At 52.0% G+C, this 22,790-nt stretch overlaps 1 protein-coding gene across 1 annotated transcript in view; it reads right to left on the reverse strand.

Annotated features, from left to right (window-relative positions):
- The window catches only part of CENPN (centromere protein N), a 334,623-nt gene that overhangs the window by 203,372 nt on the left and 108,461 nt on the right, over positions 1-22,790 (reverse strand). The window contains exon 7 of the mRNA XM_086945091.1: positions 4,265-4,435. Within this exon, the coding sequence (XP_086801217.1) occupies positions 4,265-4,435 (171 nt within the window). The remainder of the gene's footprint in view (positions 1-4,264; positions 4,436-22,790) is intronic.

A 22,790-nucleotide genomic window follows, 5' to 3' on the forward strand; every position in this document is an offset into this window, starting at 1 on the left:
CGGTTCGCAGAACGGGGAGTATGGGTGGGGCGGAAAGGAATCCAACACTAAATACGGTTTCTTACAGATATATCGTTACCGAAGGTAAGTAACTTGTGTATCTGAAAGAAACAGGTTAGTGTTAGATTCCTTACCTTAGAATAGATACCCCAGCAATACAACCATGGTGGTGGGTCTGCGAACCAATGATCACACCAGAAAGTCCTGGAGAACAGAACGGCCGAAAAAGCCATCTCTCCAGACTTGGCTGTCAAGGCAGTAGTGTCTAGCGAACGTGTGCAGCGAGGCCCACGTAGCTGCCTGACAGATGTCCTGCAAGGGGACTCCCCGACCCAGGGCAGTAGTAGCTGCCGTGACCCGAGTGGAATGGGCCCTCAACCCAACAGGAGGCTCCTTCTTAGCCAAAGAGTAGCATACCTTGATGCACAACACAACCCACCGAGAAATGGTCCGTTTGTGCACCGCCCGTCCCTTCTTAACACCCGCGTAACCAACAAAGAGCTGGTCGTCCACCCGGAACTGGCGTGTGCGGTCCAGATAGAATGAGAGCGCACGTTTTGGGTCCAGACGGTGGAGCCTCTCTTCCTCTTTCGAGGGATGAGGAGGCGGAAAAAAGGTGGGAGAGGTGATGGACTGCCCGATGTGAAAGGCTGTGACTACCTTGGGCAGGAAAGAGGGACGCGTTCTCAAGACAACTTTGTCCAGATGGACAGAAAGCAAAGGAGGTTTGGAAGAAAGAGCCTGGAGCTCACTCAGTCTCCTGGCAGAGGTGATGGCAACCAGGAAGGCAGTTTTAAGAGTGAGAAGACGAAGAGGGCAATTGTAAAGTGGCTCGAAAGGAGCGCACATCAAATAAGTAAGAACAAGGTTCAAGTCCCACTGAGGCATCACAAAAGGAAAAGGAGGAAACATGTGAGTGATGCCCTTCAAGAATCTATTTACAACAGGGGACTTGAAAAGAGAAGGCTGATCAGGTAGCCTTAAAAAGGCTGAAATGGCAGAGGAAGCCCTTGATAGTGCCCAGAGCAGAGCCCTGCTGGGCAAGAGAAAGAAGAAAGAGGAGAACTTCTGAAAGGGGGGCAAAAAGGGGACCCACAGACTTTGAGGTGCACCATGCCACAAATTTGTTCAACTTGCAGGTGTATACCGATTTTGTGGAGGGACGCCTGGCTGCCAGAATCACATCATAGACCTCAGGAGGCAAGTCAAATGGCCTCAACTGTCGCCGCTCAATTTCCACGCATGGAGGTGGAGGCTGGACAGGTCCGGGTGGAGGACCGTCCCCTACTGCTGCGACAGAAGGTCCTCCTGAAGAGGCAGACTAATCGGGGGATCGACTGACATACTGAGTTGCTCGGGATACCAGTATCTTCGTGCCCAGTCCGGAGCCACAAGGATGACTTAGGCCCGGTCACGTCTGATCTTCAGCATTCTGGGCAGAAGTGGTATAGGCAGAAAGGCATACAATAGACTGCAGCTCCACACGCGCCGAAAAGCGTCTCTGAGCGAGTGCCGCCTTGGAAACTCCAACGCCCAGAACTGATGACATTGTGCATTCTGTTCGGTGGCGAATAGATCTAACCAAGGCTCTCCCCATCGCTAAAAGAGACCAGACGCCATTCGTGATCCATCATGCACCAGCGGCTGAGTTCGTCCGCCCTGGCGTTCAGGGAACCTGCCAGGTGTTGAACCCCCAGGGTGACGCCCTGGTGTTCCAGCCATTGCCAGAGTCTGGAGGTGGCAAACGACTGTCTGGGACGAGCCCGCCTTCAACAGCCAGTCGTCGAGGTAGGGGAAGACTGACACCCCTAATCTGTGCAGATGGCCTGCGACCACCGCCATCACTTTCGTGAACACCCGAGGGGGGCTGGTAAGGCCGAAGGGGAGCAGGGTAAACTGAAAGTGCTTGCGGCCTACCGTGAACCGCAGGTAACGCCGGTGGGCCAGCAGGACGGCGATGTGAAAATATGCGTCCTGTAAGTCCAACGCTACCATCTAGTCTTCTGGTTCTAGGGCAGCTAAGACCTGAGCCAAAATCAGCATCTTGAACTTCTCCTTCTGGAGGAAGCCATTGACGTTCCGCAGGTCCAAGATAGGGCGTAGGCCCCCTTTGCCCTTCTTGGGAACCAGAAAGCAGTGGAAGTAACAACCACACCCTACTTCTGGCCCAGGAATGAGCTCGATGGCCCCCCTGGCCAAGAGGGGCATAACTTCCTCTTGCAGAAGTTGCAAGTGATCCCCCGACACGCGGTGGTACTGCGGTGGCATGGCTGGAGGGGTCGCCCCAAGGGCAGGGAGTAGCCCCTTCAGATGATTTGCAGCACCCAACTGTCCGATGTGGAGGAGGTGATGGCGAACCCTGCCCCCCACTGGCGTTGAATGGGCCTGAAAGCTCAGACTAGGAAGGCTTTGAGGCGGTTGCTATGGGGGTGGATGTGGACTGGCCGCGCCGCAGTCCCCTGGCTGCCGCGCTGGTTGTTAGTCTGCGGTCCGTGGCTGGCAGGACGTGAGGGGGCACCCCTTCCTTGGCCACGAAAGGAGCAAAAGGCAGAAGTCGGCTGGCGCTGGCCAGATGGGCCCAAGGACTTATCCATAGCCCTGGAGTCCTTGAAACGCTCAAGCGCACTTGTCTGCCTTGTCGCCAAAGAGGCAAAGGCCATCAAACAGCATGTCCATGAGGGAATTCTGGACACCAGACGAAAAGTTGGCAGCCCACAGCCAGGCGTGGAGGCAAACCGACACCGTCGTGGAAATCGCCCTGCCCAGCGAATCCATGGTATTCAGCCCACATTGGATAGAATACCGTGCTGCATCCCGCCCCTTCCGCAAGTGCTTGAGCGAGTTTGACCCGGCCCTCCTCCGGGCAAGCTGGAAGCACATCAGCGACCGTGTCCCACAGAGAGTGGGTATAACGGCCTAAAAGGCAAGCGGTGTTGACTGATCCAACCCCAAACTAAGTGAGGATAACAGCTTCTTACCGAACTGCTCATACCTTTTGGATTCCCGATCAGGTGGTGCAGTCGTGAATGCGGTCTGGGAGTTAGAGGCCTGGATAACCAGGCTCTTGGGGGTGGGGTCGGTGGACAGGAAGCTAGGGTCGCCCAGGGCCGGGCGGTGGTGCCTGGCCACATTCCGATCTACAGGGGGACCTGTAGCGGGCCTGGACCAAGTGCCCAACAGAACGTCAGTAGGGGCCTCATTAAACGGCAGTAGAGGCTCCGAAGAGTTTGCCTGCAGTTTGTGGACCTCTGTGAGTAGGTTAGTCCTCACGGCCGCGACGGGGAGCTCAAGACCGAAGGCCTTGGCTGCCCTAGTCAGCACAACGCTGTAAGCAGCCCCATCCTCCGTAGCCACGGTAGGAGGGGAGACAAAGCCAGTGTCTGGCGAAGGGTCCAAACCACTGGCCTCCCCTAGATCCACTGCCCAGTCCTGTTACGACTGGCACTCTCGTGCCAGAGGGTCCTCAGACCCCTCCCAATCCCCCTTGCCTCCCATCTCCTGATAGTCAGGTTCAAAGGATGGGGCCGGTTCATAGAAGAATTGCTATTCTCTCGGCGTCGAATGCAGCAGACGCCGGATCGAGGGAGGGACCGGGGTCAACGTCATCCGGAAGCAGCGTCAGGAGCGACACCGGCGGAGGGGTCGTAAGGTCGACCAGCAGCGACCTGGATCCGGTGGAGCCTTGCGGCTTCGGGACCGGAGTCGTCAACGGGGCCGAAGCACCCGATGGCGCCGGGGCCGAAGCACCCGATGGCACCGGGGCCTAAGCACCTGACCCGCTTGGGCTCCCAGTCAGGGCCGAAGGCGCCACAACGGGACCCGACGGAGGAGAGAGCGACCTCATGGCCATGAGGAAGGCATCGATCTCCTCCGGCGTCGCGTTCAGCCCAGGGACAGGCGGGTATGGAGCTGGCAGAAGCTGGGGGTTTGGTGTGGGAGTTTGGGCCACCTCTTTAAACAGGAATAAATAATGTGTTGCTGCAAATCTCATTCTGTGCCCATTTCTATGCAGTGTACATACATTAGGCCATCTCACCAGCCTTTAAAAACGTTTCTTGCTCAAAGTGCTTGATTGGACAAGATTGTTGCAGCACTTCATATTACCAAAATGAACCGCATGAGGACATTTGTATCCACCTTGTACCCTACAAACCTCCTTCGATAACCTTGGATGTTCACTTGATATCACTCCAAGATACATTTAGCCCTACTGCACATTAAATTAAAAATAACAATAAAAGTTTTAAAAAAAATGGAAATATACCTGACAAAGATATACTCTGCAACTGCTTCGAAGACCGGTGATAAACACGTAGGGAGTCTGCGAGTGGTAGACAACAAAGGTAGGGATGTACTGATTGGGTCTCTTGGAGTGTGTACCCCATGCAATTCGAATCCATTGTGCATTGTCAAACTCCTTAAAATGGACAGTTACCTAAATAAAAAGAATCCATTTGTTAAACAAGTAAAGTCCTGTTATATGTTACCAGAAGAAATGCTGCTTTAGGGGCAGTGGTATACACACTAATATTTCCTAGAAAATGTTATAATTTGTGTAAAGGACGATGCTCTGGACAGAAGGAGAATTTGCTCTATACATTCAATCTAAATGTATACACAATCAAAATATTGCATTCCTTTGAAATCAAGAAAAACTGGAATGCCATACATTTAGTTTGGTGGTTTCAGATTCAGTTTCGACTCACAATATTAATTCCATTTATTTTGCTCACAATTTTGTTATCTTCGTGTAGGTCTTTCGAAAATTTGACAATGCAATGCAGTACAGCCTCTCTCACCATTAAAGTAACACCCCTGTACAGCTTGTCAACAAATTCTCGGCAATTTTTAAAGCTGGAAAGACCAGCCACAAAGTTTTTTGTACTAACCACACAGCAAAGAAAATTGGCCTCAACATCACTGAATTACAGTAATAAAGTCACTGACATTAGAGCACAGTGAGTAGTTCTTCACCAAGTGTTGCTAGTTATTTTTTTTTCCAGACCAACCAGCAAGGTGCTATTGAATGTATTCCTTCATCTCATTTCAAAGCAACCCTCCAGTCTGACACAACCCCCTTTTTCCTATCATCCAACCAAGATCCTCCTCTGCCTCCGACATATGCTGCTCCGCTTTGTAACCCACTAAGCACACATTTCTGCTGCCAACATAACTCATCCTTTTCCTGCCACTCAAACACATTTTGCACAGTAGATCCAACAACTCTAAATACCCATTCAAAACGCTAAAATAGATTGCAAATCGCCGCCCATCTATTACCCTTTCTGAGCTTACATTAAAATATCAGACTTCTCTCTCTTTTTTTACTGAGTTTTATATAGCGTGAACTTGACCCGAATTGAGTATCAGAGCGCCTTAGATAGCACCAGTTGCATTACATGAGCACATATTTGTTTTTTTGTTTTTTTTTTTAGTCACGGAGAGATGAAGTGATTTGCCCAGAATCTCCGTACTGTTGAAAGAGACCTTGCACCACCTCAGAGTGAAGTCGTCATTCGAGATCCACCATGCACCGGAGTTCGTCCGCCCTGGCGTTCAGAGAACCTGCCAGGTTTTGAACCACTAGGGATATGCCCTGATGTTCCAGCTAATGTCCAGAGGCAGAGGGCCTCTCAACATAGTGGCCACAAGCCCATCCCACCCTGTTTGTTGCAGTACCACATGGCAATAGTGTTGTCCGTATTACTCTTCCCCAGACAGAGGGAAGGAATGCCTTCTGTGCAAGACTAATCGCCTGGAGCTCCTGAAGGTTGATGTGGAGCCCGGACTCTGCCGGAGACCAGAGGCCTCTGATACCCGCCCCACCCCAGAAGGGATGTGTTAGTCATCACGGTGTGGTCTGGTTGAGGAAGGGAGAGGGATCTGCCATCAACCCAATCCTGGTTCATGAGCCGCCACTGCAGTTGGCGTGCGATGCCCTCCAAAATCTGGACGCAATCGGTCATATTCCCCTGATGCTGCGCCCACTAGAAATTCAGGTCCCACTGCAGAGCCCGCATATGCCATCTGGCATGATTAACCAGCAGGAAGCTATGAGGCTTAGCAACCTCAGGGTCATTCTGACCGAAAACCGGGATAGAGGCTGAAAGATCGAAATCGTAGCTCGAATATCCCGGACTAACTGTTCGGGAGGATAGACCCGAAACCATGTCGTGTCCAGAACTGCTCTGATGGAGAGGAGCTTCTGAGAGGGAATCAGATGTGACTTCGGCACAATGATGGAGAACCCCAGCGAATGCAGGAGGTCGGCCATAGTCTGGAGGTGGGAGACGACGGCCTCGGGTAAGCCCGCCTGCAGACAGTCGTCAAGATAGGGAAAGAATGAAACCTCTGATCTGCGCAGATGAGCTGCGACCACTGCCTTCACTTTTGTGAACACCCGAGGGGCGCACGGTGAACTGAAAATGCTTGTGGCCTACTGTGAACCGTAGGTAACGCCGGTGGGACGGCAGGACGGGGAAGTGAAAATAAACGTCCTGCAAGTCCAACGATACCATCCAGTCTTCCGGGTCGAGGGCAGACAAGACCTGAGCAAGCGTCAACATCTTGAACTTCTCCTTCCTGAGGAAGCGATTGACATCCCTGAGATCCAAGACAGGATGCATGCCCTTGTCCTTCTTGGGGACAAGAAAGTAGTGGGAGTAACAACCACAACCTACTTCTGGGACAGGAACGCGCTCAATGGCTCCCTTGGCCAAAAGAGCTGTAACCTCCTGCTGGAGAAGGGCCAGATTATCCTCAGACATACAGTGGTATCTTGGTGGCATGGCTGGAAGGGTAGTCTTGAAGGGGAGGGAGTAGCCCGTTCGGACTATTTGCAAAATCTACCTGTCCGACGTGATGGTGCGTCAGTGGGGGAGGTGATGGCGAATCCTGCCACCCACTGGCGTTTGATGGGCCTGAAAGATCGGGCTAGGAAGATTTGCAGGCTGCTGCAGGGGGGGTTGGTGGACTGGCCCCCGGAACCACGACAGTTGTTCCCACAACCCACAGCCGCGGAAATGTTGGGTAACTTGTTGCGGCCTGTGGCTCTGGGCGTGCCATAGGAGGTGACCCCTTCCGTAGCCACGAAAGGGGCGAAAAGCAGACTGTGCAGGGCGAGAGGAGAGGCCCAAGGACTGAGCAGTAGCCCGCGAGTCCTTGAAAAGCTCTAGAGCGTGATCTGCTTTGTCGAAAAAGGCAACAGACATCAAAGGCCACGTCCATCAAGGCGTTCTGGACATCCCCTGAAAAACCAGTCGATCTCATCCAGGCATAGCGACAAAGCGCTACAGATGTTGAAATGGTCCTGCCCAGAGAGTCGGCTGTGTCCAGCCCACAACATATCGCAAACTTCGCTGCATTCCTCACAGCGGCAACAGCCTGGGAGGGCACTGCCCGGGCCTCCTCCGGACACCGAGGCAGCACCTGCGCCACCGTATTCCACACCGAGTGGGAATAACGGCCCAAGAGACATGCTGTGTTTACGGACCGCAGTCCTAAGTTGGCGGAAGAGATGGTCCAGCTTCTTGGATTCAGTTTTCGGTGGAGCAGTAGGGAAGTCGCTTTTGGAAGTGGAGGTGTGGACCACCAAGCTCTACGGGGTGGGGTGTGGGGAAAGGAAAGTGGGGTCGCCCAGAGCCAGGCGGTGGCGGCGGGCAATCATCCTGTCCACGGGAGCCCCTGTGTTGGGCCTTGGCAACGTGCCCAAAAGGATGTCAGTGAAGGCCTCATTAAACGGTATGAAGGGCTGCGAAGAGCTCGCAGCCGGTTGAAGCACCTCTGTCAGGAGGTTAGTCCTGATCGCCACCGTAGGAAGCTTGAGGTTGAGAGCTTCGGCTGCCCTATGCAACACCACTGCATACAATGCTTCCACCTCCGTAGCCACGGTAGGAGGAGACAACATGCCACGGTCAGGTGAGGTGTCCAAACCACTGGCAACCCCAGGTTTCTCTCTCCAGTCCTGTTCACAGCCCTGGTCAGCTAGAGGGTCACCTGACCCCCTCTCAGTCCTCCTCCTCAGCATCTGGGTGCCATTCTGGTTTAAAAAGGGGCCCAAGGAGTGAACAGGAGCATGAAAACCCCTCTCTGCGCCGGACCTGGCATCAGACGATGTCGGTCCGGCTCTGGGTCCACATCGGGATGGAGTCCGGTTTCGACGCAGGACGCTGGGGGGGTAGTGGTTCCAGAGGAAGCTGCGCTGGTAGAGGCGTAATCAGGTCAATCAGCAATGATCCGGATCCATGCCTGGATCCAAGGGGAGGCCTGCGACGCCAGGGCCGCCGGCAGAGAAGACCCCTTAACAGAGTCAGAGGGGCACGAAGGCGTGCCAACAGGTTTGGGCTGCCCAAAGATGGTGTGCATTGCCTCGTAGAACATACAAAGCTGGGCGTTAGTCGCTCAGGGTCCCGGAAAGGGAGGGAAACAAGGAGTCGACTCTTTGTGCTCCGTGCGCGGAGCCACAGGAGGGGCACCGCCCACGCTCCTCGTCAAGTCGGCCGGCCGACCGACGAGACGTTAAAAAGCGACAATGCTCTATAGACTTCTTATGCTCCGACTTACCCGCTCGAGTGTGAAGACTTCAAACCCGAATGATGGTGGCTCCGCCACCGGTCTCTCGACATCACTCACAACCGGAACCTCAAAAGGCATGGAGCAGTCTGCCGGAGCTCAAGCAGCTTTCGGGACTACTCCTGCAAAGCCTTCGGCACCATCAACCGGCAGTCGGAGCACGACTTGGAGTCATGGTCGCGCTCCAGGCAAAAAAGACACACGTGGTGCGGATCAGTCACTGACATCAACCGATGACAGGTACTCCATGGCTTGAAGCCCTTGTGCACCACAGGAGTTGAACACTCAAAAAAGAAGTCGAGAAAAAGTCAGTCAAAAAGTGTCTGGAGGGGGGCGTGGCTTGCAGCCCGCAAGATGGCTGCTTACTAGAGAAGCTCCGAGGGTAGTGTAGATCTCCACACCTATCCGGACACTAATCCGTCACATTTCCGAGCCTGAAGGACCTGCACGGACGGCCAGGACCGGGCGACGACCTCAGACACCGCTCGGGTAAAAAATTTGATGCCTGGTGGGTGCGCTACGCGAGGACGTCCTACTGCGGCCTACCACTGAGCCGAGACCAGGGCCTCAATTAGAAGGGCCTCCCAGTGTGGGAAGCGATAGCGGCCGCCTGACCCCTGCGGCAACAATAGGAGTGTGGTCTGTCCGGCCGGCGCGGGAACAGAGACACCGCACGGACCCCCTGGAGAGCACCTTTGCGACAGACTTGGCACACATCCTGAATCCTGGCCAGAGGGCGAGCTGGAAGCGAGATGAGGCCTGTAACCGGAAACACAGCCAGGGCCTAAAGTAGATAGAGGGCCCAGGACCACCTAAAACACCCCGCGCGCGGATATTGCTACGAGAGGCCCTGAGACGCCACAACGCGTGGACATACAAAATTAACGTAGAATTTCTACGGAGCAAGCGCAGGCCAGATCCTCGAGGGGACCCTTCTCCGATCTACCCCTCCTGAAGCCACCTTATCGAGAGGGCCGCCCGGGACATTATCGGGCCCGGGGGAAATACCTCGAAGACTCCTGCGGGGGCACCATGGGGGGGCAGCAGGACTTGGAAGAATGGGAGGGTCTATACCTCCCTCCCTTGGACTTCTCACCCCCCACACGCAAGTACAATGACTCTGGGAGGGACAAAGCATTCTGCTGAGTTGGGGTGGCGGGCAGTTTTGAGTTTGTCAAGCAGGGAGGCAGGGTGGGTGGGCGGGCTACGGGGAAGGGAAGTTCAGATTCAGTTTATTATTGTTCTAGTTTGTTACGGCACACATGACAGGGCACACCATCTGTTGACTAACTAATCCCCAGAGGTCACAATTGGGAAATTGACCATACTCACCAACCACCACCTATGTGGCGACACGCTCCACATACACAGCTGACCTAGCACAGGGCACGACCCCAGAAGCACAAGTGGCCCCCCTCACGTTGTTAACCTGGAATGTCCACGGGCTAGGGGACAAAATTAAGAGGGGGTTAGTGTTACAGGCCCTGAAGCGCCAGGCCCGACACTGGCTCTACTGCAAGAAACTCACCACACAGGCACGGCATGTAAAGCACTTGATAGGTAGGGATACAAGATGGCAATACACTCCGACTTCTCCTCGGGCTCCAGGGGTACGTACGGGTATCTTGGTTCGGAAAAACTCTTCCTTTATAGTGCTTCAGACCAAGAGAGAGGACCAAGGTAGATTTGCCGCACTACAGGGATAGTGAGAGGGCAGACTGATCAATGTAGTATCAGTGTATGTCCCACCGGCGCTCCATGCGGTGGCTCTCCCGGCACTTAGTGAGTTCTTACTTGCCCTACCGGAGGGAGAGCTAGTTATCGGTGGAGACTTTAACGCCACAATGGATGCTGACTTAGATAGATACCCGAATAGGACACCGTCGACTGGGGTCTCGCGCCTCAATAGCTATGCGGGGGCGTTGGGACTTAGCGACATTTGGAGACACACCCATCGCACAACGCGCCAATACACATTCCACTCAAACCCACATAACAGTCTATCAAGGATAGACTACTTTCTGATGGTGGAATCCAATTTACACAATGTTAAAGACATTATGATTAAGCCCAGAGGCATATCGGACCACTCGCCGGTGGTAATGACTATTTCCTATAACCATGAAACGTAGCGCAGACTTTACCCCATCTACCCAGGGTACATACACATCCCCAAAATTCTGGGGCAGCTCCGGACGGACACTAAACATTACTTTGCCGAAAATGCGGGATCTGTCGATTCCCCTTCGGTGGTATGGGAAGCATACAAGACAGTCATTAGGGGGCAAGCAATGGCGATCATTACGGGATATAGACAAGACAAACAAGCAGAGTTAAGGGAACTGGAACTGGAATTATATAAAGTTGAGGCGGATCACGCGAAAGACCCCACACCTTAGAATACGCACACTCTACATCTTAAGCAACATAAACTATAGGGAATACTTGAGAGAGGCAACGGTGTCTGCCCACACAGCGACCAAACACTGAATATATGATGTAGGGGACAAGGTCAAGGACAAGGTCGGGAAGCTCCTGGCATGGCTAGATAGGCGAGAGAGAGGCAGTAGAGGCATACTACAAATACAGACGGAGGAGGGGCGATTAACGACAGACCCTAGGGAGTTAGTAAATTAGTTAGCCAAATACTTCCGGGGGTGTATACGTCCTCCTCGGAGGCAGAGGCGACAGCATTTCGAACCAGTATGGAAATGCTCAAATTATCCCAAGATGCTACGCTGGAACTAGAGGCTAATCCCACAGAAGATGAGATACAGGTAGCAATCGGCTCACTGCAGTCGGGAAAAGCACTGGGTCCTAATGGGATTCCCATAGAATTGTACAAACAGCTAGCACAAACTATCAGCCCGCATCTGCTTAAAATGTACACCGAGAGTCTGGAAAAGGGCGAACTCCCACTTGATCAACGCATCACCACGATAGTAGCTATCCCTAAACCGGGAAAACCTCCGTCCGACCGTACCTCCTATCGCCCAATTTCACTCCTAAATGCAGAGGCTAAAATTCTGGCCAAACTGTTGGCAAATAGACTCATGGCTCATCTCCCACACTTAATCCACCCAGATCAGTCCGGCTTCATGCCCAATTGAAACACCGCGCTTAACCTTAGGCGCCTTCATGGAGTATTGGCTAAAGCTGAACTGGGGTGGCGGAGTGAAATAAAGAAGGGTGATGGAATAAACCCAGATCAGTTGACTGGGGGTGAGTGTTTGGATTGTTAACGCTCCGTCCATCACCACCTTTGGTTTTTCTTTGTTCGCCCTAAGTTGGCAGGGTATGCTCAGACGTGAGTCCCTTGCTCACTTTGCCACTGGAGTCAAGCACGCCCGGCTGAAGACGGCTGTAATGCCAGAAACCGGTCCTGGGAAGCTTGATTCCGGTCCAGGGAAGACATGGCTTGGCAGTTCGAGCTGGAATGTTCCCATGAGGCACAGGGTCAGACTGATTTGCATATGGCCATGTCTGAACTGGGGTGGCGGAGTGAGCTAAAGAACGGTGATGGATTAAACCCAGATCAGTTGACTGGGGGTGCGTGTTTGTATTGTCAACGCTCCGTCCATCACCACCTTTGGTTTTTCTGTATTGGCTAAAGCACCATCACTATCAGACTCAGGGTTCCTCGTGTCACTGGATGCAAGGATGGCGTTTGATATGGTGGAGTGGAACTACCTTTTCGCGGTCCTCGCACACCTGGGGGCTTGGCCCTAGGTTCTGCTCATGGATCCGCCTTCTATACACAAAACCAATGGCATGCGTAACAGCTAACGGGCACATATCAGGGGCCGTGCCGTTGACGAGGGGAATGCATCAGGGCTGCCCCTTGGCACCGCTCCTTTTTGCATTAGCACTAGAGCCCCTAGCGATCTGGATCAGAGGTATGGCGTTGCTGAGGGGCATACACTGGGAGGAGGGCTGGGAGGACCGCCTCTCTCTATAGTCAGATGATGCCCTGGTGTATCTTACCGACACCGAGAACTCCCTTTCAGTACTGCTAGAGGCATGTGATGGATTTGGGAAGATATCTGGATACCACATTAATTGGTCGAAGTCTATCTTATACGCCCTAAAGGGCCCCGCTCCAAGACTCCCGGATAGCTGCCCCTTGCTGGTCACACATGACTCATTTAAATATTTAGGCATACATGTGACGGCAGATGCAGCTGACTTCTTCGCCAAAAACGTAGGGCCCCCACTGGAACGGCTGAAGCGAGATGTGAAGCACTGGGAAACCCTTCCCCTGACACTGTTAGGAAAGGCAGCATTGTTCAAAATGATGGCACTGCCTCGATTTTTATACGTCCTTGAAAACACACCATATCCAATAGCACCAGCATATTTTAAACAAATAGCAGCACAGGAGTCCGCACTACTAAGGGGCAACAGACCAGCGAGAATTGCGCAAGCAAAGTTGCACCGGGGCTGGTACGATGGGGGAATAGCACTCCCTAACATCCAAATGTACTACTGGGCAGCACACCTCAAAATAAATCAATGGATACATGCATCACAAGCAGACCCAGCTTTTAGGGCAGACAGGGCCCAATTAGGCACAGGAAATATGCTTGCTATATTATATAACAAAGGGCAGGTCGCAACCCTACTAGGCCCCACAAAACACACGGCAACGCTTTGGCACACAGCACAGACTCAGATGGGGTGAAGGGGACGATTACAAAACTGACACCTCTTTGGGACACTAAAAGGCTGGGTCAATTGAGGAAAAAGCAAAGGATTTGACCAGTGGGACGATATTGGAATCTCAACAGTAGGAGAAGTTTGGGACAAGGGGAGTGTGCTACCATTTGATCAACTCCGGCAGCAATATGATCTAGGCCTGACGGAAATTTTCCGTTATGCTCAAATACGCCACGCGTTAATGGCGGTGCTGCCACCAGACACTGAGGTCCCTGAGCCGTCCCCTTTAGAAGATAGCTTACTTACGGACCACATGCCCAGGAAAGCCACATCTCTAACGTATCGTAAAATAATCAATAACCTACCAGATCCCATGACCCAGTTAAAACGGAGATGGGTTGACAATGTGGGCGACATGGATGAAACTGAATGGCAGGAGGCCCTTGCATCCCCTAGAGAGGTGGGAATACCAGCCAGGCTTCGCTTGGTACAGCTAAAGATCCTACACCGTACATACCACACTAGGGCAACGCTACACAAAATGGGGAGAGCACAACACCCGTTTTGCCTCAGAGGGTGCGGGGAAGAGGGATCCTTTTTCCACACGCTATGGGACTGCCCATTGATAGCAGAATACTGGCGAACAGTTCTACGAACGATATCGCAAGCAATGGCAGTATCCCTTTTGCCGGAGCCGCGCAAATGCCTTTTAAACGTGTGGGAACCAAATGACATAACACGCCATGGGAAGGTGCGGGTCACACTGGGACTCATGATAGCTAAACTAAATATAGCACAGAAATGGGGAGCGAGGGAGGTGCCTTTGCTGGGGTCCTGGTGCAAAGATATGGACTTAAATATGCAAGCAGAAAGAACGGTGTACATAACCCGAAAGTGCCCACAGAAATGGACTAAAATATGGGCTTCGTGGAATACATACCGGGTGATATATGTGATCCGATACCGGACTCTAATGGAGGCAGTTCTGACTAGGACTCTGGGGAAGAATAGAGTGACAGTCGTACACGATTGGCCCGAGGTCAGGAGTGCTGTTTTCCAATTGTATGGGGAGATGGACTCTGATAAATGTGTTGAGTTTCATAACCTAATTGTGCATTATAAATGTAAACAACCTGTGATCAATGCCGATGAGTTGTATGTTAACAATAAAAACGATTAAAAAAAAATAAGTGTCTGGAGGTACCTCTCTTCCCGGATCTGTGCTACCTGCAGCGGAAAAAGAAAACGGATGTCAGCGAGGGCGGCGCGATGTCATCCCGGTGAACACGGACGCAGAGCTGACCGATGCCACCTTCCGACGCGCCGAGGTACTGCTAACTCTTGATCCAGTCGGGCGCCTGGGGGTAATTCGAAGGGAAGTAATCTAAAACTAACGTGTTTCTTGCGGATTCATAGGATAACACAATGGTGTTACAACCCTTGCACAATTTACGTGTCATCATTAGGAACAGGAGCGCTGACTGAGCAAACAAAGGAGCCAGTCACTGCATATTTAGAAAAAAACTATATTTACATGCGTAAATTTAGGAAAGGTCAAAGCAAACAACTGGAAAGTAAATTCAATACATGATTTCAAGAGTGTACAATATGAATCGCTCATGCCTAATAACCACATGACCACCTGGTATCTTTTTATGAAATACCTGCACCCATTTCTGAAAAATTCTGTGTCCATTTTGGATAGAGGTGGGATTTCTGCACTTTCATTCTCTATTTTAATCTGGAAGCTACTGTTTGATACTGGCAGCGACTAAATGCACAAGTTACTACTTGTGTAATGATATATCTGTAAGAGACATTAGTTAGTGATAGATTCCTTACCTTCGAATATCCCCAGGCGTCAGACTGGATCCGGAAAGTTTTGCTTAGCAGTACCCCTGCGCATCAGTAGGTGGCATCCTGCGGCTCCGCGTCCATCCCTGGCATCGTATGTGCCAAGATAACCTCACTGAGACTACTTAGGCGTCACCCATGCGCGCTGGCGTCAGTTCTGTACACGACTTTCCCCACCAGGAAAGCAGAGCAATGCAAGATACTGACCCTTGGTGCGTTGAAACTAGGGCCCTGAAAGGGATGACCTTAACCCTAGTAACCTGTTTGCAGAACGGTGAGGACGGGAGGGGCGGTAAGGAATCCATCACTAACTAATGTCTCTTACAGATATATTGTTACACAAGTAGTAACTTGTGCATCTGAAAGAGACACGTTATTGATAGATTCCTTACCCTAGAATAGATACTCCAGCGATACCAACCCCGGTGGTGGGTCTGCGGACAGCATTGCACCAGAAAGTCACAGAGAACAGAACGGCTAAAGAAGCAGACTCTCTGGACTGGACTGTCAAGGCAATAATGCTTGGTAAACGTGTGCAGCGAGACCCACGTAGCTGCCCGACAAATGCCCTGCAAGGGAATGCCGCGTCCCAAGGCAGTAGTAGCTACTGTCGCCCTGGTAAGATGTTCGCACGCAGTCCCACAGGAGGCTCCTTCTTAACCAACGAATAACATGCTTTGATGCACAGAACGACCCACCGAGAGATGGTCCGTTTGTGCGCGGCTCAACCTTTTTTGGCGCCCACGTAGTTAACAAAGAGCTGGTAATCCACCCGGAACTGCTACATGCGCTTCAGTTAGAACGAGAGCGCACATTTTGGGTCCAGACGGTGAAGCCTCTCTTCCCCCTTTAAAGGAGGGGGAGAAAGGGGATCCACAGCCTTCGCTGTGCACCATGCCACAAAGTTGTTCCTAATATATGCCGATATTCCTCAATCAAAAATCCTGCATACCATCACTCCGCATTTTTTACAACGCAGGACAATTACTCCGCAAAGCCATCATTCCTCAAACTTTTACCCCGCATATGACTTTATCACGCATGCCATTACAACGCAAATGCATGTGTGGTAAAGTCATATACATTGTAAAAGTATTTTACAAAAAAAACATGTGTGTGCGCATATATACATATATATATTTTTATTTAAATAAACAATTTTTTCTTTAAAATTGCACATATATATATATATATATATATATATATATATATATATATATATATATATATATATTTTTTACATTTTTTTTAATTACCCTTTACACCCTAAAAACTAATCCTACCCTGGTCCCTTTAAAAAAACCCTACACCCCATAATCATAACTCACCCGTACTCCTTAAAATACCCCAGCACCCTTAAACACTAACCCATCCTGACCCTAAAAATACACCCTGCACCCCAAAAACCAAACCTAGCCCTGAACCCTAAAAATACCCCTGTACCCCAAAACCTATCCCTGAACCCTAAAATACCCCTGTACCCCAAAACCCAAACCTAGCCCTGAACCCTAAAAATACCCCTGTATCCCAAAACCCAAACCTATTGCTTAACCCTAAAAATACCCCAGTACCCCAAAACAAATACCTCAGTACCCCAAAACATATACCTCAGAACCCCAAAGCATATACCCCTATACCCATACTTACCTTATCCTAACATATAAAAATAAAACATGCTTTTACCATTCATGGATTTACAACGAATTTCGTTGTATATGTATGCGTGGTAAAAGCATATAAAATGTAATGCTGTGCGTTATAATGGCATTGCAGAGTCATGGTAGATTCGTAATAAAAGTATGCGGAGTGATGGTATGCGGGAAGAAAGATTCAAGATAATGGGTGTTTACCAGTTGTTCCACCTGCAGGCGTATACCATTTTAGTGAAGGGATGCCTGGCTGCCAGAATTACATCACATACTTCGGGGGGGGGGGGGGGGGGGGGGGGGAGATCGAAAGCTGTCAACTGTCGCCGCTCAATCTCCACGCATGAGGTGGAGGCTGGACAGGTTCGGGTGGAGGACCGTCCCCTGCTTCTGCAACAAAAGATCCTTCCGAAGAGGATAGTCGGATCGGGGGATCGATCGCCATGCTGAGTAGCTCGGGATACCAGTATCTTCGTGCCCAATCCAGAGCCACAAGGATGACTTGGGCCCGGTTGCGCCAAATCTTCTTCAGCACTCTAGGCAGAAGTGGTATAGGCGGAAAGGTGTTCAACAGACCGCAACTCCACTTGTGACAAAAAGTGTCGCTGAGCGAGCGCCGCCATGGAAATCCAACATGCAGAACTGATGACATTGTGCGTTCTCTTCAGTGGCAAATAGATCTTACCAAGGCTCTCCCCACTGCAGAAAGAGACCTTGCGCCACGTCCGAGTTCAGACGCCATTCGTAATCCATCATGCACCGACGGCTGAGTTCGTCCGCCCTGGTGTTCAGAGAACCTGCCAGGTGTTGAACCACCAAGGTAATGCCTTGATGTTCCAGCCATGTCCAGAGGCGCAGAGCCTCATGACATAGGGTCCACAAGCCCACCCCACCCTGTTTGTTGTAATACCACATGGAGGTGGTGTTGTCCGTGAACACCTGCACTACACTTCCCCGGACAGAGGGAAGGAATGCCTTCAGTGCAAGTCGGATCGCCCAAAGCTCCAAAAGGTTGATATGGAGTAGGGACTCTGCCGGAGACCAGAGGCCTCTGATCTCCACCTCTCCCAAGTGACCGCCCCATCCCAGGAGGGACGCATCAGTCACCACTGTGTGCTCTGGTTGGGGAAGGGAGAGGGATCTGCCATTGACCCAATCGCGATTCGTGAGCCACCACTGCAATTGTCGTGCAGTGCCCTCCGAGATCTGGACATGATTGGAAAGGTTGCCCTGATGCTGTGCCCACTGGAACTTCAGTTCCCACTGCAGAGCCCGCATGTGCCATCTGGCCTATTGCACTAGCAGAATGCTGCAGGAGGTCATCAGGCCAAGGAGCTGGAGGGTCATCCTGACTGAAACCCGGGATAGAGGCCGAAAGATCGGAATCATAGCCTGAATATCCCGGACTCGCTGCTAAGGGAGGATAAACCCGAAACTGCATTGAATCCAGAACCGCTCAGATGAAGGGGAGCTTCTGAGAGGGACTCCGGTGCGACTTCGGCACCTTGATGGAGAACCCCAGCAAATGCAGGAGGTCGGCCGTAGTCTGGAAGTGGGAGATGACAGCCTGGGGCGAGCACGCCTTCAACAACCAGTCGTCGAGGTAGGGGGAAGACTGACACCCCTGACCTGGGCAAGTGAGCTGTGACCACCGCCATCACTTTTGTGGACACCCGACGGGCGCTGGTAAGGCCAAAGTGGAGCACGGCAAACTGAAAATGCTCCTGGCCTACCGTGAACCACAGGTAACACAGATGGGCCGGCAGGACCGGGATGAGAAAATATGCGTCCTGCAAGTCCAACGCTACCATCCAGTCTCCAGGGTCGAGGGCAGTCAAGACCCGAGCCAAAGTCAACATCTTGAACTTCTCCTTCCGGAGGAAGCGATTGACGTTCCTGGGGTCGAAGATGGGGCGCAAACCCCCCTTGTCCAGCTTGGGGACCAGAAAGTAGTGGGAATAAAAACCACAACATACTTCTGGCCCGGGAACGCGCTCTATGCCCCCTTGGCCAAGTGGGCCATAACTTCCTGTTGGAGAAGCGCAAAGTGATCCCCCAACATGCGGTTGAACTGAGGTGGCATGGCTGGGGGGGGTAGACTCGAAGGGGAGGGAGTAACCGCTCCAGAGGAGCTGAAGCACCCACCTGTCGGAAGTGACAGAACACCAATAGGGAAGCGAAGACTAATCCTGTCACCCACTGCGTGGGGTGCGCCCGAAGCTCAGACTAGGAAGGCTTTGAGGTGGATGTTGTGGGGGTGGACTGGCCCTCACGCGGCCCCCGGAGCCGCCACGGCGTCCTCCACGGCCACACGGAGTCTGCGCAGGCTTGTGACTGAACGAACGGGCAGGAGGGCCCCTTCCCTGGCCATGAAAGGAATGAAAAGTAGACGTGGCCGGGCAAGGACTTGGCAGTAGCCCGAGAGTCTTTAAAACGCTCCTGCGCACGGTCGGCCTTATCACCAAACAGGCGAGTGCCATCGAAGGGCATGTCAATGAGCGAGCTCTGGACATCCAGGGAGTACCCGGTAGACCTCAATCAGGCCTGGCGACAAAGTGCCACAGTCCTGGAAGTTGCCCTACCGAGAGAGTCCGCAGTATCTAATCCACAACGAATGGCGAATTTAGCTGCATCCTTACCCTCGGCCACAGCCTGGGACAGCACAGCCTGGACCTCTTCCGAGCACTGTGGCAACACCTCAGCAATTGTGTTCCACACCACGTGGGTTCAGCGGCCTAATAGAAATGCGGTGTTCACCGAATGCAGCCCCAGGCTGGATGACAAGAAAAACCGCTTGCCGAACTTCTCCAGCTTCTTAGAGTCCTTATCCGGCCGAGTCGCGGGGAAGGCACTCTGGGATGTCAAAGCTTGAATGACCAGACTCTCAAGTGTAGGATGAGTGGTCAGAAAGGCAGGATCACCCGGCGCCGGGCAATGACGCCTGGCGACGTTCTTATCCACAAGCGCCACCGTGGCAGGCCGCGACCAAGTGCCCAACAAGACATCAGTAACGGCGTCATTGAACGGTAGCTGCAGCTACAATGAAGTGGACGCCGACTGGAGCACTTGAGTGAGAAGATTAGTTTTCAGGGCCACCGTAGGGAGATCACGGTTAAGGACCTCAGCTGCCCGACGGAGCACCACAGTATACAAGGCACCTTCCTCCATAGTGGACGGGGGGAGAGGCAACCCCGGGTCAGAGGAGACATCGAGGCCGCCGGCCTCCTCCAAGTCGTCCACCCAATCCTGCTCGGTGTCGCACTGACGAACAAGAGGGTCCTCGGACCCCTCTCAGTCATCCTTAGCCTCCACCGTGTGCGGGGCAGACCGCAGCGGCGAGGCAGGGGCCAGGGAGGAACACACGGCGTCGGAAACGGCATCGGGAACGGCGCCGGCCGGGGACGAACAAGCGCCATGTCCCAATTCGGATCCCAGGCGGGGACAAAACCGTCCGGGAACTGGGGCTGAGGTGGAACCAACGGCATCCACTGCAGCCCCACTTGGGGAGCAGAGGGCGGAGCTGGGGCTGGAGTAAGCAGCCTAGGACCTTTTGGCACCGGAGCCGACGGCACAGGAACCTGCGGCACCGGGGCCGTCGAGGGTCCAGCAGGGTCCTGACACGGGACCGCAGGGTCCAAAAGGCGCACCTGCGGGAGACAGAGGCCTAAACAGGCGGTCCATGGCAGCAAGAAACTCTTGCACCTGTGTGGGAGTCGACGACGGACCTGGGTAAGGAGAGTAGGCCGTGGGACTCCCAGGCTCTGAAGGAGCCACGGGGCGGAACCCCGGTCTCCCTCGTCCCCATCCGAGGACCGACGGGTTGACGTCTGAGAGCGGCAACGCTTCTTCGACTTCTTTTTGTGTCGTCTCTTACCCGAATCCAAGAGTGAAGACTTGGAGCCCGAGGAGCGGTGATGGTGGCCCTGCGAACGTTTACAAGAACCGCCCCTGGACCGCGAGCGGCGCTGGGACAAGTGCCGAACTTCAAGCAACTTCCGGCGCCGCTCCCTCAAGGCCTTCGGGGCCATGGCCCGACAGTCCAGACAGGACCGGGAGTCGTGGCCGCGCTCCAGGCAGTAGAGACAAATGTCGTGGGGGTGCGCCACCGACACATTGCGACGGCAGGCCCCACAGGACTTAAAACCAGGCATCCCGCCGCACCAGAGAGGACTAACAAGAGACATAAGTCCCAAAAACAGTCAAAAAGGGACTAGAGTACGTGCTCTAACCGGATCTAAGCTTACTGGCGCAGAAAAAGAAAGAACTGCTGTCAGAGCGCATGGGTGGCGCCTAAGTAGTCTCCGTGACGGCAACTCAGCGCATACGACGCCAGAGACAGACGTGGAGCCGCATGACGCCACCCGCTAACACGCAGGGGTACTGCTAGCGAAACTTTCCGGATCGAGTCTGACACCTGGGGATATTCTAAGGTAAGGAATCTATTCTAAGGTAAGGAATCGATCACTAAAGTGTCTCTTTCAGATTGATGTGTTTCATACTAAATGTGAAAAGGAGTGATTCTCTGACAATACAGAATTGTATCTGTATCTATCTTTATAAATCTACAAATTAATCTGATGGAACAAAAATGCCTGAATTAGGCTCTTCCACAATTTACTCTTATAATGTAGGAATACATGTCAGCTTCAGTAAACATTTGACTAAACAGAGTTGTCTTAACTTCTAGGGTACTACAAGCTTCATTACAATGAAGCCTCATACCTGCAGCACCCTACCAATCTACCCAAAAATGTAAGTAAAAGAAACCTAGAGAACAACTATTTTTCTGTCTGATCTAATCTGTCAAAGCAGACTCAGAATATTATTTAACAGCCACCCTTCGCACAGGCACTTCCTTCACAGAAACCACTGACACAATGGATACTCTTCGAAACTGCTTGCCTTTGATGAACTTCGAGAAAGCAGGAACTAACTTCTTCTAGATTATCTACCATTACTCGGACAAAAAAAAGCTACCAAAACTTTCAAACACATACTTCAAGAATTTCCTGCAACTGTTATACAAGTGTGGATCCTTCAACCCTGATCTTATTTTCTTCTCTAACACCTCCTTTCAGTGGTCTAAGAACTTCAAATACCTTCTTGGCATAGATCAAACTACCAAAAACCCTTATGGCCAAACAGTGAAAATGTCCCCTCCACTGTACAAATAGAAATGTTTCCTCCACTGTGTAAACAAGCTATTATGATCCAAGCTTCTGATAATCTATAGTTTCCTCCTACACTCCAGACTCCCTATCACACAAAACATATTCCACAAAATAAGCATATATGAGTTATAGAGTACAACCAATTACATGTCTTTTTTTTTTAACTTACTAGCCAGTATGGTTTTATTAGACCACAAAAAATCTGATACAATACAGGTAAAAAATTAGTCAAAAACAAATGTCAACGACGATTGAAGTATAAGTTACTTACCTTCGGTAACGGTGTATCTGGTAGAGACTATTCTAGCCGCAGATTCCCTAACATAAAATTATCCCCAGGCGTGAGAGTGGATCCGGAAATTTTAGCCACAGCATCTCTGCACGCCGGGGGGGCGCTACCACGTGCCTTCGCCTGATGTCGTCCGCGGGCATGACATCAGCGAGGTCACATAAGCCCCACCCTGGCACACTGACGTCCGTTTTCTTGTGAGAACTTTTCTGCGCCACAACTCAGAGCCATCCCCAACAAAACTGTGAGAGCCTGGGAACAGTGTGCGAAAAAACTGTGGAAACAGAAAAGAGAGGAAACGAAAGGTGAGGAACAGCACCAGCCGGAAAGCGCCAAGCACTAGGGTACTGAAAGCCACAGCAGGGAAAGAGCAGAGCAGCACCCTGAGAAGCAACCTTTCAGCTAAGGAGACATCCACCCTTGAGGCAGAAAACATGAGTAAAAAAGGCATAGCAGGCAGGCAATAGAAAGATTGCAATCACAATCCACAACAATGAAGGGCAACACGTCCAAAACAGATGAGTAACGGCAAATTACCACACAACATCACCATTAAGGAGGGCCACATACCCAGGAAGGAGCCAAAGGCTGAGATAGCCGAAA

Source organism: Lissotriton vulgaris, chromosome 12 (genome assembly GCF_964263255.1).
Source record: "Lissotriton vulgaris chromosome 12, aLisVul1.2, whole genome shotgun sequence".
In the NCBI taxonomy this organism is placed as follows: Eukaryota; Metazoa; Chordata; class Amphibia; order Caudata; family Salamandridae; genus Lissotriton; species Lissotriton vulgaris.